Here is a 17,445-nt window from a genome sequence, read left to right on the forward strand (position 1 = left end):
ACCCCTGCCCAACCCCCCTCCACGCCACTCTGCCAACCACCAGGATGCCCGGCATCAGAACATTCCAGGCATTCCCGTGATTGGCAGATAGCAGGTTGATTGACATGTCGGACCCCGCGAACACTGGGTACTGGTCAGTACAACACAACCACCTCCTAGCCTAACACATAACACACAGCTGTCTGTGCGGGTCGCTACACAGCCCCCCCACCACAAAGTCCCTCGTCCCCGAGGGAACAAACAAAGTCTCTGAAGCGACCCGGAGGTCTCCTTTGCCTGCGTGGCCGTGATGGTCGCAGAGTGTCCCTCTGGGAACCAGGGGATGAAGGCAGGGATATGGGGGACAAGGAAGCGGGAACGGGTAATACAGTCCGTGGCTCTGGGGAACCACGCGGTGACACAGGGGGGGAGACAGGGGGAGTGGGCTGTCTGGAGCCTTGTCTGCGGCACCTGGGGGTGGGTGCCTGGAGAATGTCATTGCCAGAGAGGGGAATTGTGGGGGTTCCTGGGGTTTGGGGAGAAGAGGCCCCTCTGTATGGGGCTAACCTGTCCCGGTGCAGTGCCACCTTTCTCCCCCTGGGAGGAAGCTGCACCCGGTACACAACCTCCCCTACCCTCTCCAGGACACTGCAGGGTCCCACCCAGTGACTGTCCAACTTGGGGCATCTGCCTTTTTTCCTTAGGGGGCTGTAGACCCAGACCAGCTCCCCAGCCACAAAGTGCCTTCCCCGGGTGTGCACGTCATAGTTCCTTTTCTGCCTCACACCTGCATTCACCAGCTGCTCTCTGGCGAAGGTGTGGGCTGTCTCCAGGCGGTCCTGGAGTCTCCGGGCATACTCCGGCCCCGGAGGAACATGAGGGCTATCCAGGGGCCGACCAAACGCCATCTCCGCAGGGGTGCGGATCTCTCTCCCCAGCATGAGGAGGGCAGGCGTGCAGGAGGTGGAGTCTTGGACAGCGGAGCGGCATGCCATGAGGACCATAGGCAGGTGCTTGTCCCAGTCACGCTGGTGTTTGGAAGAGACGATGGCCAGCTGCTGTCCAAGCGTTTTGTTGAAGCGCTCCACAAGGCCATCACTTTGAGGATGGAGAGGAGTAGTGCGGGTCTTGTGCATACCCAGCCTCTCACACGGTGGCGAACACACGGGACTCAAAGTTTCTGCCTTGGTCGCTGTGGATGGACTCTGCAGCTCCAAACCTGCTGAAAATCCCCGCTGTCAGGGCGTCGACGATGGTCTCTGCCTCCTGGTCAGGCAGAGCATAGGCCTCGGGCCATTTTGTGAAATAGTCCATGGCCGTGAGCACCCAGCGGTTTCCACTGTCTGTGGTGGGGAACGGCCCAACTACATCCACTCCCACCCTCTCCATGGGAGCCCCCACTGGGAACTGTTGGAGCTGAGCATGAGAGCGGCCTGGGGGGCCCTTTCTCGCTGTGCAGTTGTCACAGCGGCGACAAAAGTCCTCCACATCCCTCTTGTGCTGCCCCCAGTAGAAGCCCTGACGGAGACGGTGCAGTGTTTTTGTGACCCCAAAGTGTCCAGTCCCCACACCCCCATGAGTACTCTGGAGCACAGCCTCCCGCAATGCTTTTGGGACCACCACCTGCCACCTCTCCTCTCCCGTAGCTGACTCCTTCCATGCCCGCTGTAGCACGCCATCAGCCAGCCGCAGTCTCTCAAACTTCGACCACAACCCTTTGGTCGCGAGTGAGAGCGCTGTCACCTCTTCCCATGGTGGCCTCACCTGCGCCTCTACCCACTGTAGCACTGGCTGTAGGTCTGTGTCCCGTCCCTGCTGCTGCCGCCATTCAGAAACGTCGACAGTCTGCAGCTCACAGCAGACAGGCCCGCTCGCCCGACACACTGTGGCACAGACACCCTCCTCTGCACGCAGCTCTCTCTCCCGTCCCTCTCTCCGTTCACAGTGGCGGCAGCCGTCTGCAGTACAGGGCCGACGGGACATGGCGTCGGCGTTGGAGTGGCGTGCCCCTGCCCTGTGCACCACCGTGAAGTCATACGGCTGAAGCTCCTCCAACCAGCGTGCCACCTGCCCCTCTGGCTCTCTGAAAGACATGAGCCACTGGAGAGCAGAGTGGTCAGTCCTTACAGTAAAGGGCAGACCACCCAGGTAGTACTTGAAGTGTTTGACGGAAGCCACAACAGCCAAGAGCTCCCGCCGGGTGACACAGTAGCGGCGCTCATGTTTGTCAAATGTTTTGCTGAAGTACGCCACCACTCTCTCCCCCTCTGGCCCCACCTGGGCCAGCACCCCACCCATGCCCACGTTGCTCGCGTCTGTGTCCAGGATAAAGGGCAAGGTGAGGTCAGGGGGGGCTGAGCACGGGGGCCTCGATCAGTGCACGTTTGAGGGTGTTGAACGCCTCCTCACACTCCACTGTCCAAGTGAAAGCCTTGTCCTTCGGCAGCAGGCGGTTCAGTGGAGCAGCAACGCTTGAGAAGCCCCGTACAAACCTCCTGTAGTACGAGGCCAGGCCCAGGAAGCTCTTCAGCTGACGCTGGTCGGTGGGGGTGGGCCAGTCTCTGACAGCCCCTACCTTGTCCTCCATGGTGCTGATCCCCTCCTTCCCCACTCGGTGGCCCAAGAAGGACACCTCTCTCCTCATGAAGTGGCACTTCTCGGGGTGGAGCTTCAGACCTGCGGCAGCCACCCTCTCCAGCACACGCCGTAGCGCCCCCAGGGCTGACTGGAAGGAGCTGCCATGGGCCAGGATGTCATCGAGGTATACCAGACACTGCTGTCGGGGGATGCCATCCAGCACCCTGTCCATCAAACGCTCAAAAGTAGCTGGAGCGTTGCACAGGCCAAAGCACAGGACCTTGAACTGTCAGTGTCCTCTGTTAGTGGAGAACGCAGTTTTGGCTCTGGCCTCTGGGGAGAGGGGCACCTGCCAGTAGCCACTGCGGAGGTCTAGTGAGGAGAACCAGGAGGACCCCCTAACCAGGTCCAGCGACTCATCGATACGTGGTATGGGGTATGAGTCCTTCCTGGTTACCTCATTCAGCCGCCTGTAGTCCGCACAGAACCTCAGCTTGCCCCCCTTCTTCGGAACCATGACGACTGGCGCCGCCCAGGGGCTGTCTGAGGGCTCAATGAAGTCTGCCCGCTGCATCTCCAACACAGCCTTGTCTGCCGCCTCCTGGCGTGCCAGCGGGATACGGCGGGGACGCATCTTGATGGGTCGAGCATCACCTGTGTCGATCTCATGCTGCACCAGATGAGTCTGACCCACCTCTTCCTCACTCAACGCAAAGCTGTCTCTGAATTCAAACAGCAACTGCCACAACCGTTCCTGCTGCTCGGGGTCAAGACCAACACAGTTCCTCCCCCATATCTCCCTCACTGCAGACAGTGTCCTCTCCTCTCCCATCTGGGGTAGCTGGGCTGGGGGGGTGCGGCCCGGGCTCACAGAGGGCTGTGTCATGGAGGTAGCTGGGGGAATGTAACACACTGCCGTAGGTGACAGGGGGACTGGGGAAAAGTCACACACAGCTGTGGGGGAGGGGGCGCAGCCATGAGTCTCTGCTGCTTTAACTGTTGGAGTAAAGGGTTTGTTGGGTTGAGTGAATGTGACATTAGGGGGGGCCATGGTGACTTCTGTCCCTCCCTGGAAGCTCAGTGTGCCCCTATTTAGGTCTAACTGGCAGCCTGTGCTCCTAAGAAAGTCCAACCCCAGGATACAAGGGTCCTGCACAGCCGCACCCACACAGGATGACGCACAGTCCTGCCCCCTACTGTCAGAGTCATTATTCCCTTCCCTTTCATGGGTGCCAGCTCACCTGTGACTGTGCGGAGCTGCACAGTTGTAGGCTCACACTGAGTCCAACCTGGCACAATATCTGGCCTCACCAGGGTTACTGTGGACCCAGTGTCCACCAGGGCGGAGCAGGGCACCCCCTCCACAGTGACAGGGACATGACAAAAGTCCCCAACACAGGTCCGGCCCACCACAACAACAGGCTCCATCCGCTTGCCCTCGTCTGCTTCTGGGGGAAGTGGAGCCTTGCTTCCCCGTCTGTGCCGGTGGGCTCCTCCTGAAGATGATGGTGGTTGGGATAGAAAGCCAGGGGTCCGCACTACCCGGTCTATGCGGACCCCGAGCCGTTTCCCTGAGCTCTGGGGGACATGGGGCAATCTCGGCGCAGATGGCCTGGCTGGCCACAACCCCAGCAGACCCTGGGACCAGGGCGTGTGTTTCGTGCCGCCTGTAGCGACACAGCACGAATGAGTTTTGTCATTTCGGCCACCCAAGCAGGCTTTTCCGGCTCCGGGCTGCTCTGCCCCCCAGCTCGCACAGAGGGTGTGTCTCCCTGCACCCCCACCAAAGCCCCAGCTGAAGCCCCAGCCCACACCAGCTCCCTCTCCAAAGCCATCTCCAAGGCTGTCTGCAATGACTCAGGATGAGCCAGCTGGGTCTGTATGCGCAGCTCCGTAGGAGAGAGCGCCTGTATGAACTGGTCCCGTGCTAGCTCGCTCTGCACGGAGGGGGGCATGTGAGCATATGCCCGCCGAGAGAGGCTCTCAATGTCATTAGCTAGCACCCGTAGAGGCTCTCCAGGCTGCCTGCGTCTATTACTCAGTTCGGAGCGCAGTAGCCCGGGCTGTACACACTGTCCATAGCGCCTCCTCAGTGCGCCCACTAAAGCACCATAATCATGCCTGTCCTCGGGGCTAATCAATATCAAACAGGCCAGAGCTTCATCCGTGAGGCATAAAGCCAACTGCAGTGCCCTTTCTTCATCCGACCACCCCCTAAAATGAGCTAACAGTTCAAACTGAGCATGAAAAGCTTCCCAATCCGCCTTACCGGAATACTTCGGGGTCTTAACAGATACGGACGAGGCCGGGAACTGGGCGCCGCCATGTTTGTTTACATCCTGAGCCCCAGATTCCTCGTCACGCCGCGTCGACGTCACCACTTCGGTCCGCCCACCAGAATCCGCGCGAAATACAGTCGACGAAGCACTCATGCCCGCTTCAGCCGCCATCGCTCTAACGTCCTCCCTCAAGCGGCCTCTGGGCTCCGACGCCCTGGCGATCTCCTCAGACAGAACCCCCGACGTCCATTCACACGCACCTCCTTGGCCATAATCGTCCCCTACCTCCACCTTCACTTTCGGATTCCCTCGAAGCATTTTCAATCCCCGTTCTCACCTACGGTAGCTAGCCACATAAGTCAGCTAGCTAGCTGGCTAACTTGTATCAACGTTTTTACTTCTGACACCAATGTAATGACCTGACTAGATCATAAATGAACAATTGTCCAGACAGAGGCTTGAGTTTGCGAATTGACGGTTTATTAAACCAACTTTACACAGGCTACTGTTTGGGCCGTAGCACACGCCAAATAGATGACAGATAACCCACAAGCCAATCGTGACCTTCTCTTGTGAAGCCCAGACGTAAGAGAGAGAGAACAAAGGCTGAACCTGGTCTTAACTTCCAATGCTCCACCCCCCTGCCCAACCCCCCTCCACGCCACTCCGCCAACCACCAGGATGCCCGGCATCAGAACATTCCAGGCATTCCCGTGATTGGCAGATAGCAGGTTGATTGACATGTCGGACCCCGCGAACACCGGGTACTGGTCAGTACAACACAACCACCTCCTAGCCTAACACATAACACACAGCTGTCTGTGCGGGTCGCTACAGTATTGTCCATGTAATGCCCCCTTGTGAGTTAATAGTATTGCATGCTGTAGCAGACTATATAAAGAGGAAGACCTCTATTGACGATTCAGTTCGTTGTAACATCTCGTCTGGACAGGTCACCGTCCTTAGTTAGTTAGTTAGTTAGTTAGTTAGTTAACATTAACTAGTTCATTCTCACAAAAGTGAGAACTGCTCTAGATTGGAAACTTACGTTAATGAGTGTAAAGCCATGTTGGCTTTATGAAAACGATATACAATATATGGGAAATAATATAGTTGAGGGAAATAATCCAAACCTAGTTGTGCCTAGTTAGGACATAACGTTATCTAGCTAGATAACGGTACTGTACTGTAGCTCATACAACGCCGACGGTCAAACCCGGCTTTCTAATATTTACGGTAATTAACTATAGTAACGTTATGGAAGATATTCACAGAAAACCATCATTGTCTTCGTTATTCATTATTAGTATGTTATATTATTATATAAATTATTTCGAGACATATTCAGAGCCAAACATCAACCCAACTTAAACGTTTTAACTTGTTGTCGCATCCAAACTTGTCACCATCGTTTTCAGTTGTAATTGCGAAGTTCCCGGAAGAAGTCCAGCAACAACGGAGGTTCCTCGATGAACCCACCTTCTAACAAGTTCTTTGAAGAACCTTTTGGGGCTGTTTTTCATTGACCAAGAACCCTGCGGTTCTTAGTGGATCTGAGAACAACTCCAGTTGAACCCTTCATTTTTAGAGTTGTAGTCGGCTCTATTTACTCTCAGATTCAAAACATGATGATTAGCATCAACGATCAAGTCAGCTGCTGCTGCTCCAATACAGTATGAGGTGAGACGGTGAACTGATGTTGAACTGGGCAGTCAGCTGCTGCTGCTCCAATACAGTATGAGGTGAGACGGTGAACTGATGTTGAACCGGGCAGTCAGCTGCTGCTGCTCCAATACAGTATGAGGTGAGACGGTGAACTGATGTTGAACCGGGCAGTCAGCTGCTGCTGCTCCAATACAGTATGAGGTGAGACGGTGAACTGATGTTGAACCGGGCAGTCAGCTGCTGCTGCTCCAATACAGTATGAGGTGAGACGGGGAACTGATGTTGAACTGGGCAGTCAGTCATTCATTCTGTACTATGAATCTATCAAATAAAATAAAAATGTATCTTAGAGTGAAATGCTTATTTCCAAGTTAGAGGTCAATGTGGAGACTATATACAGGGTGTTACGGTACAGAGTCAATGTGGAGGCTATATACAGGGTGTTACGGTACAGAGTCAATGTGGAGGCTATATACAGGGTGTTACGGTACAGAGTCAATGTGGAGGCTATATACAGGGTGTTACGGTACAGAGTCAATGTGGAGGCTATATACAGGGTGTTACGGTACAGAGTCAATGTGGAGGCTATATACAGGGGGTACCGGTACAGAGTCAATGTGGAGACTATATACAGGGGGTACCAGTACAGAGTCAATGTGGAGACTATATACAGGGGGTACCGGTACAGAGTCAATGTGGAGACTATATACAGGGGGTACCGGTACAGAGTCAATGTGGAGGCTATATACAGGAGTTACCGGTACAGAGTCAATGTGGAGACTATATACAGAGGGTACAGAGTCAATGTGGAGACTATATACAGGGAGTACCGGTATAGAGTCAATGTGGAGACTATATACAGGGGGTACCGGTACAGAGTCAATGTGGAGACTATATACAGGGGGTACCGGTACAGAGTCAATGTGCGGGGGCACCGGTTAGTCGAGGTAATTGAGGTAATATGTAAATGTAGGTAGAGGTATTAAAGTGGTTATGCATCGTTAATAATAGACAGTGGAGGAGGGGGCTTCCTCTGACACCGCCTGGGATAGAGGTCCTGGATGGCAGAAAGCTTGGACCCAGTGATGTACTGCGCTGTACGCACTAACCTCTGTAGTGCCTTGCGGTCGGAGGCCGAGCAGTTGCCATACCATGCAGGGATGCAACCAGTCAGGATGCTCTCGATGGTGCAGCTGTAGAACCTTTTGAGGATCTGAGGACCCATGCTAAATCTTTTCAGTCTCCTGAGGGCGATTAGGTTTTGTCGTGCCCTCTTCAAGACTGTCTTGGTGTGTTTGGACCATAATAGTTTATTAGTGATTTGGAAACCAAGGAACTTGAAGCTTTCAACCTGCTCCACTACAGCCCCATCGATGAGAATGGGGGCGTGCTCTGTCTTCCTTCTCCTTTGTCTTGATCACATTGAGGGAGAGGTTGTTTTCCTGGCACCACACGGCCAGAACTCCTCCCTATAGGTTGTCTCGTAGTTGTTGGTGATCAGGCCTACCACTGTTGTGGCATTGGCAAACTTAATGATGGTGTTGGAGTCGTGTCTGGCCGTGCAGTCATGAGTGAACAGGGAGTACAGGTGGGGGCTGAGCACACACCCCTGAGGGGCCCCTGTGTTGAGGATCAGCATGGCGGATGTGTTGTTACCTACCCTTAAAAATCATGAGCTGGCGCACACCCAGAAAAATAGTTTGTGTGGAGGTGCTGACTAATGGCGAATAAACTATCAAAATAAAAAAAGTTGCACACTCCACGTATAAACTCACAGCAATTTAATGGGTATTTACCAACGTTTCGGCATCACTGTGCCTTCCTCAGGGTGATGTCATGAACACTTGAACCAGGTTATGTAGACAAACAGTGCAATTAGTGTAACCAATGACAATAGTGAGGGGTGTGTCATAATGATGAAGTTAATGAAAATTAATCTGTGAAACTTAAAAATTAGTATATGGCATATTAAATATATTATTCTATTGTTATCATATAGAAACATCATGGAATATTGTACATCATATTAAATATATTACTCTATTGTTATCATATAGAAACATCATGGAATATTGTACATCATATTAGCATCAACATACATTATTGTTTAATTCAATTTCACATAAGGATATTTCATATTTTCAAGTTCAGAAGTCAGAACCCATCACCTGCTATGTAAAAGAGACAGAAGAAGGCACAATGGTCAATGCTATCCGGGTTCCTTGGGACATCCCTACCCTAAACCCTAACCTTAACCCTTTTAAATGTCAACTTCAATATGCTAGGGACGTCCCAAGGATGTATCTCTACCTGAAAATACATGATCTAAGTGATTGATAGTTGGTATTCATATTTCCCCTCAGGTACACACATTTGTTCTTTGTTATTACCCGGCCACTGCCTGTTCACCCCGCTATCATCCAGAAGGCGAGGTCAGTACAGGTGCATCAAAGCCTGTTCACCCCGCTATCATCCAGAAGGCGAGGTCAGTACAGGTGCATCAAAGCTGGAACAGAGAGACAGAAGCTGTTTTTCAATCTCAAGGCCACTTTAAGGAATGGAACACTAGTCACTTTTAATAATGTTTATATATCTGGCATTACTCATCTCATTTGTTGAAGTCGGAAGTTTACATACATCTTAGCCAAATACATTCAAACTCAGTCTTTCACAATTCTTGACATTTAATCGTAGTAAAAATTCCCTGTCAGTTAGGATCACCACTTTATTTTAAGAATGTGAAAAGTCAGAATAATAGTAGAGAGAATTATTTATATTTACATTTACATTTACATTTAAGTCATTTAGCAGACGCTCTTATCCAGAGCGACTTACAAATTGGTGCATTCACCTTATGACATCCAGTGGAACAACCACTTTACAATAGTGCATCTAAATCTTTTAAGGGGGGGGGGGGGGGGGTCAGAAGGATTACTTTATCCTATCCTAGGTATTCCTTGAAGAGGTGGGGTTTCAGGTGTCTCCGGAAGGTGGTGATTGACTCCGCTGTCCTGGCGTCGTGAGGGAGTTTGTTCCACCATTGGGGTGCCAGAGCAGCGAACAGTTTTGACTGGGCTGAGCGGGAACTGTACTTCCTCAGTGGTAGGGAGGCGAGCAGGCCAGAGGTGGATGAACGCAGTGCCCTTGTTTGGGTGTAGGGCCTGATCAGAGCCTGAAGGTACTGAGGTGCCGTTCCCCTCACAGCTCCGTAGGCAAGCACCATGGTCTTGTAGCGGATGCGAGCTTCAACTGGAAGCCAGTGGAGAGAGCGGAGGAGCGGGGTGACGTGAGAGAACTTGGGAAGGTTGAACACCAGACGGGCTGCTGCGTTCTGGATGAGTTGTAGGGGTTTAATGGCACAGGCAGGGAGCCCAGCCAACAGCGAGTTGCAGTAATCCAGACGGGAGATGACAAGTGCCTGGATTAGGACCTGCGCCGCTTCCTGTGTGAGGCAGGGTCGTACTCTGCGGATGTTGTAGAGCATGAACCTACAGGAACGGGCCACCGCCTTGATGTTAGTTGAGAACGACAGGGTGTTGTCCAGGATCACGCCAAGGTTCTTAGCGCTCTGGGAGGAGGACACAATGGAGTTGTCAACCGTGATGGCGAGATCATGGAACGGGCAGTCCTTCCCCGGGAGGAAGAGCAGCTCCGTCTTGCCGAGGTTCAGCTTGAGGTGGTGGTCCGTCATCCACACTGATATGTCTGCCAGACATGCAGAGATGCGATTCGCCACCTGGTCATCAGAAGGGGGAAAGGAGAAGATTAATTGTGTGTCGTCTGCATAGCAATGATAGGAGAGACCATGTGAGGTTATGACAGAGCCAAGTGACTTGGTGTATAGCGAGAATAGGAGAGGGCCTAGAACAGAGCCCTGGGGGACACCAGTGGTGAGAGCACGTGGTGAGGAGACAGATTCTCGCCACGCCACCTGGTAGGAGCGACCTGTCAGGTAGGACGCAATCCAAGCGTGGGCCGCGCCGGAGATGCCCAACTCGGAGAGGGTGGAGAGGAGGATCTGATGGTTCACAGTATCGAAGGCAGCCGATAGGTCTAGGAGGATGAGAGCAGAGGAGAGAGAGTTAGCTTTAGCAGTGCGGAGCGCCTCCGTGATACAGAGAAGAGCAGTCTCAGTTGAATGACTAGTCTTGAAACCTGACTGATTTGGATCAAGAAGGTCATTCTGAGAGAGATAGCGGGAGAGCTGGCCAAGGACGGCACGTTCGAGAGTTTTGGAGAGAAAAGAAAGAAGGGATACTGGTCTGTAGTTGTTGACATCGGAGGGATCGAGTGTAGGTTTTTTCAGCAGGGGTGCAACTCTCGCTCTCTTGAAGACGGAAGGGACGTAGCCAGCGGTCAAGGATGAGTTGATGAGCGAGGTGAGGTAAGGGAGAAGGTCTCCGGAAATGGTCTGGAGAAGAGAGGAGGGGATAGGGTCAAGCGGGCAGGTTGTTGGGCGGCCGGCCGTCACAAGACGCGAGATTTCATCTGGAGAGAGAGGGGAGAAAGAGGTCAGAGCACAGGGTAGGGCAGTGTGAGCAGAACCAGCGGTGTCGTTTGACTTAGCAAACGAGGATCGGATGTCGTCGACCTTCTTTTCAAAATGGTTGACGAAGTCATCTGCAGAGAGGGAGGAGGGGGGAGGAGGGGGAGGAGGATTCAGGAGGGAGGAGAAGGTGGCAAAGAGCTTCCTAGGGTTAGAGGCAGATGCTTGGAATTTAGAGTGGTAGAAAGTGGCTTTAGCAGCAGAGACAGAAGAGGAAAATGTAGAGAGGAGGGAGTGAAAGGATGCCAGGTCCGCAGGGAGGCGAGTTTTCCTCCATTTCCGCTCGGCTGCCCGGAGCCCTGTTCTGTGAGCTCGCAATGAGTCGTCGAGCCACGGAGCAGGAGGGGAGGACCGAGCCGGCCTGGAGGATAGGGGACATAGAGAGTCAAAGGATGCATAAAGGGAGGAGAGGAGGGTTGAGGAGGCAGAATCAGGAGATAGGTTGGAGAAGGTTTGAGCAGAGGGAAGAGATGATAGGATGGAAGAGGAGAGAGTAGCGGGGGAGAGAGAGCGAAGGTTGGGACGGCGCGATACCATCCGAGTAGGGGCAGTGTGGGAAGTGATGGATGAGAGCGAGAGGGAAAAGGATACAAGGTAGTGGTCGGAGACTTGGAGGGGAGTTGCAATGAGGTTAGTGGAAGAACAGCATCTAGTAAAGATGAGGTCGAGCGTATTGCCTGCCTTGTGAGTAGGGGGGGAAGGTGAGAGGGTGAGGTCAAAAGAGGAGAGGAGTGGAAAGAAGGAGGCAGAGAGGAATGAGTCAAAGGTAGACGTGGGGAGGTTAAAGTCACCCAGAACTGTGAGAGGTGAGCCGTCCTCAGGAAAGGAGCTTATCAGGGCATCAAGCTCATTGATGAACTCTCCAAGGGAACCTGGAGGGCGATAAATGATAAGGATGTTAAGCTTGAAAGGGCTGGTAACTGTGACAGCATGGAATTCAAAGGAGGCGATAGACAGATGGGTAAGGGGAGAAAGGGAGAAAGACCACTTGGGAGAGATGAGGATCCCGGTGCCGCCACCCCGCTGACCAGAAGCTCTCGGGGTGTGCGAGAACACGTGGGCAGACGAGGAGAGAGCAGTAGGAGTAGCAGTGTTATCTGTGGTGATCCATGTTTCCGTCAGTGCCAAGAAGTCGAGGGACTGGAGGGAAGCATAGGCTGAGATGAACTCTGCCTTGTTGGCCGCAGATCGGCAGTTCCAGAGGCTGCCGGAGACCTGGGACTCCACGTGGGTGGTGCGCGCTGGGACCACCAGGTTAGGGTGGCCGCGGCCACGCGGTGTGAAGCGTTTGTATGGTCTGTGCAGAGAGGAGAGAACAGGGATAGACAGACACATAGTTGACAGGCTGCAGAAGAGGCTACGCTAATGCAAAGGAGATTGGAATGACACGTGAACTACACGTCTCGAATGTTCAGAAAGTTAAGCTTGCGTTGCAGAAATCTTATTGACCAAAATTATTAAAATGATACAGTACTGCGGAAGTGGGCTAGCTAGCAGTGGCTGCGTTGTTGACTTTGTTTGAGAGTGTCGCTGGCTAGGTAACCTCGGTAGCTAGCTATGTAACCTCGGTAACTGTCTCATTAATTAGTATAAACTACACAATTGTCTTAGATACAAGGACAGCAAAGACAACTATGTAGCTAGCTAACACTACACTAATCGAGTCGTTCCGTTGAATGTAATAGTTACTACAGTGTTGCTGTTCGGTGGCTAGCTGGCTAGGTAGCAGTGTTGACTACGTTACGTTAAAAGTTACGTTAAAAGAACGAAGAATAGCTGGCTAGCTACGCAATTATCTTTGATACAAAGACGGCTAAGTAGCTAGCTAAGATTAAACAAATCAAACCGTTGTACTGTAATGAAATGAAATGAGAATGTGAAAATGTGATACTACCTGAGGAGCGAAGCGGAAGGTAGCGAAGCTGGCTAGGTAGCAGTATCAGCTTTTATTTCTTTCATCACATTCCCAGTGGGTCAGAAGTTTACATACACTCAATCGGCAAACTTAGGATATTTCATATTTTCAAGTTCAGAAGTCAGAACCCATCACCTGCTATGTAAAAGAGACAGAAGAATGCACAATGGTCAATTCTATCCGGGATCCTTCGGACATCCCTACCCTAAACCCTAACCTTAACCCCTAACCTTAACCATTTTAAATGTCAACTTCAACAGGCTAGGGGCGTCCCAAGGATGTATCTCTTTACATTGCTTATGCATATTTGCTGGCCTGACTGTGTCCAGACTATGTCCAAGGCCCATCCTGTTAGATCTGAACCTAATGGAGCTTGGAGTAATCAGATGACAGAAGTCAAATTTTTTAACAAATGAACTAGGTTGGTTGAAAAGTGATACTAAACATACATACCATGCACTATTTTGACATAGTGGAAGATATACTGAATTGATACTGTTTTTCATACTAAGATGGACCAAGATATGTGTTTGCACATATTTTGTTAATTGGTTTTGCAAGAGTCTGTTGATTGTCAGTCATTGGGTTCATTTGTTTTGCAATATGTTCAAATCAAGCTTTCTTTATATAGCACATTTCAGACATGGATGCAACACAATGGCTTCACAGGAAATAACTATGAAAATAAACAGAAATATTTACTACACAACATAAGAGGATAAAAAACAGACTAACAACTGACAGACTAATGAGCATCCTAAGGAAATGCCATTGATTAAAATATTAACAATATGATGCTATATCCGACCCAAAATATCAGCTTGTTTTACGCCATTGTTTGTTGTTACGTTCCCCGGCAAGAAAACCATAAATATTCCTTAAACAGAAGAGGGAACTAACAAAGAGTCACTGACAACAACCACAACTAAACAGGTGGGGTTTTAGGAGGGGTTCTGAAAGACACCATGGGGGTGTCCACTGAAAGTTGACTAGTAACAACTGGGACCTAAAAGACACCCACCATGAGACCCACTAAATCTGCCCAAGAAGCAAACAAAAGAAAAACCCACGCCAAACTTAAAGACAGGAAGCACACCAAAAAGGTGGAACAACTACAGGTGTTGCCTCTCCACATCTATCAAGACAACTGGAGCACTGGGCCAGACACTCTTAAATAGAACCTGGACCAGCTCAGGTGAAACACCTTCCCACTAACGAGATGGACAAGCCACCACAGGTGTAACACATACTGACTAACGAGGTGACACCAATCAGTGCGCTACGTGCTAATGAGCTATACGTGATAAAGTCCAACCTCAAAACATAAATGGAAAAACCAAAGCCTGCAACACCTTCCCCTTAGGACAACAAATATATTTTATATTTATGACTCAATTTATTAGGATTGTTAATAAAATTGATTATAGACCAATTCATTATACAGCGTCCATGTGTATAGGCTGCAAGTATGTTGAAATTTAAAAATATATATTTTCAACTTTCAACTAAAACCAAACTTATATTGTACGTCGGGCATAGTCTGATTTTCAATGACATTTTGCTAGGTGGGATATCCCAAATGTCACAGTCCAAATCCAAATGCAGAAACAGTTTGTGATAAATTGAAAACCTAAACATAACATGTGCTATTTACACACACATCTGCCACAATAATCATATTACTTGTATTTATTTAAACAAGCTCCTTATAAACTGCACAAGTACCAGAAACACTGTTGTTTTGACAAGTAGCAATAAATCACTGATATCGATTAGGGGGGAAATCAGGTTGTTCGTGCTGTTGAAACTAACATCTAAAAAACACATGGAAATGGGAGATATCTTTAACCTCACTGGTTAGAGGACAACCTGCAGAAGACAGTCAGCTACATATTGGAGTGATGCATTTAAATTTAGGGGTCGCTAAACAAAGGAACGCAACACTTATTTGTCATTATTCATCGATATCATGTCAAAATTAATTGTGTGACAGGAGGGAGATGAGGTTGCATGTCCTGTTAAAACTAACAGCTCAAAAACCACACGGAATGTGGGAGTAATGTGTACATCCCTGGTTAGAGGACAATTTGTAGGAAACAGATCGCTACATTCTGAAGTGTTGCATTTTGATTCAAATGGTTCACCAACATGTTAAGTGTAACACAGCTCTTTTTGTGTTAGTCACTTTTTTGTTAAATCACATAAATAGTACTCTTTCAAGAGCCTGGATTTTTCCTAAGGCTGAAATCAATTGAATGGGGCAAACGTTTAGGGTTCTATATTGTGTAATTCCTTAAAATACTCCTTCTACATTGTTAAAAACATTCTACATTGTGACATTAATTCATTGATATCATGAAACAACTGCTTCATGTATTTTCTGATGTTTGATCAGATGTCTTTTAACAGAGTATCTCTTGTCACATTGATCACAGGTATGAGCTTTCTCTCCTGTGTGTGTTCTCTGGTGTGATACCAGATTGGCAGAATGACCAAAACTCTTCCCACATTGACCACAGCTATAAGGTTTCTCTCCTGTGTGTGTTCTCTGGTGCACTGTCAGATCTCCAGCTTGACGAAAACTCTTCCCACATTGATCACAGCTATAAGATTTCTCTCCTGTGTGTGTTCTCTGGTGTTGAGTCAGATGGCAAGATTGACCAAAACTCTTCCCACATTGACCACAGCTATAAGATTTCTCTCCTGTGTGTATTCTCTGGTGTTGAGTCAGATGGCAAGATCGACCAAAACTCTTCCCACATTGATCACAGCTATAAGGTTTCTCTCCTGTGTGTGTTCTCTGATGAATTTTAATGCCTGATGAGGTGAATCTCTTCCCACAGTCAGAGCGGCAGTGAGTTCTCCTCCCTGTGGGTCTCCGCTGGTGTTTATTGAGGTGTTCTGATCTGGAGAGACTCTTCTCTGCCTCGTCAGCATCATGAAATTGTTGAGGCTCCCCAGATGATCCACAATAGTGAAGTATCTCTCCTGTGTGAACAACAAAGTCAGACAGATGATTAAAGGCCCACAACAGCGGAAATCCACTGTAAAAGGTAATGCTTTAAAAAAAAAAAAAAAGCCTAAAAATAAAGGAGACTGTTAAAGTTATTTGGTCTTAAAATGAGCAACAATATATATTTTTTCTTGTTTTCACATTAGTAGTAACATCAATGATTGTAGGCTAGAAATAAGTTATTCATGTTGTTGAAACTCTAAGCAGTGTGCCAGATGACTTTTGGTCTCCAATATAGGCCCCTTTCTGTGTTTAATAAAATTGCGGCACGAGGGCAAAGCACATACAATTTGATTGTAGAAACTCCTCCCTGCTAATGAGGAAACCGATAGTTATGGATGTAGTATATCTGCTAATGAGGAAACCACTAGTTATGGATGTAGTATATCTGGTAATGATGAAACCACTAGTTATGGATGTAGTATATCTGGTAATGAGGAAACCACTAGTTATGGATGTAGTATATCTGCTAATGAGGAAACCGCTAGTTATGGATGTAGTATATCTGCTAATGAGGAAACCACTAGTTATGGATGTAGTATATCTGGTTGAAAGATTAGTGGAATCTGTGTGGGTAGCTGGACAGGTAGGATAACTGACAGTGAAGGTGAACAGGTGGTCACGTGTCAGGTGACAGAAGAATGGATGAGACTGAGGCAGGAATTCCTTTAACCATAAAGTGGTATATTTACTGAGTAGTCTGTGCTGCATAACAAAGGAAACAAATAACATGTATCCAATCAAATTCATAATCACAAAGATCAAATCAATCATTCATTATTAACATAATTAGAGAATTCAACAATCCAGTTCATTAAGAAGTCAATAGGTAATAGTAATCAGTAGTACTAGTAATAATCACCTGTGAGTCATTTAGGCTCTTAACTATTTATCATAAATCATGAAATAAATACAAACAGTGAATGGTCATTCAATCTATAATCTCCTTTAGTTTGATATCAAAGTCGATCAGTTAGCAAACAATGACGTTTCTCATTTCACCCTTTCAATTGTCTTCATGTGTACATGTAATTAATTTAATTACATATTAACCATATCGATTGCATAATTGGCCTGTGAGGATCCGTATGGCCGCGATCATTTACAATTCACATTACACAATATGTTTGAAGTTAAAGTTAAAATAGTGCTCTCCAAGCCGCTACAACTACAAACAATAACTGATGGCCCACTCTCCCGATCGCAACAGATAGTTCAGATTAAAGGTAACAGAGTCGATTCATGGACGCACAGAACTTCTCAAGCAGACGGAGTTGCCGTTTTCCTCCTTTTATGGGGATGAGATCTGTCGGTCATTGCCACCTGACCTAATTAAAGCGCCCCTGGCCCAGCTGAGTAAGTGGCCATGAATTAAAGGATTATTCCACCAACTCCATGGTCCTTTTCTACACTGGTAATGAGGAAACCGATAGTTATGGATGTAGTATATCTGCCTGGAGCAAAAATGGTG

At 48.9% G+C, this 17,445-nt stretch overlaps 1 protein-coding gene across 2 annotated transcripts in view; it reads right to left on the reverse strand.

The window, feature by feature from the left end:
- Window positions 1-17,445, reverse strand: part of LOC139549224 (zinc finger protein 664-like) — a 235,053-nt gene that overhangs the window by 213,330 nt on the left and 4,278 nt on the right. The window contains exon 2 of one of the 2 annotated variants that reach the window (XM_071359471.1): window positions 12,238-15,949. The exons of the other annotated variant lie outside the window; for it this stretch is intronic. Coding sequence (XP_071215572.1) covers window positions 15,315-15,949 — 635 coding nt within the window. The 3' untranslated portion in view covers window positions 12,238-15,314. Of the gene's footprint in view, window positions 1-12,237; window positions 15,950-17,445 lie in introns of those variants that run through there. 2 annotated transcript variants of the gene reach the window in all.

This window comes from Salvelinus alpinus, chromosome 2 (assembly GCF_045679555.1).
Source record: "Salvelinus alpinus chromosome 2, SLU_Salpinus.1, whole genome shotgun sequence".
Lineage (NCBI taxonomy): Eukaryota > Metazoa > Chordata > Actinopteri > Salmoniformes > Salmonidae > Salvelinus > Salvelinus alpinus.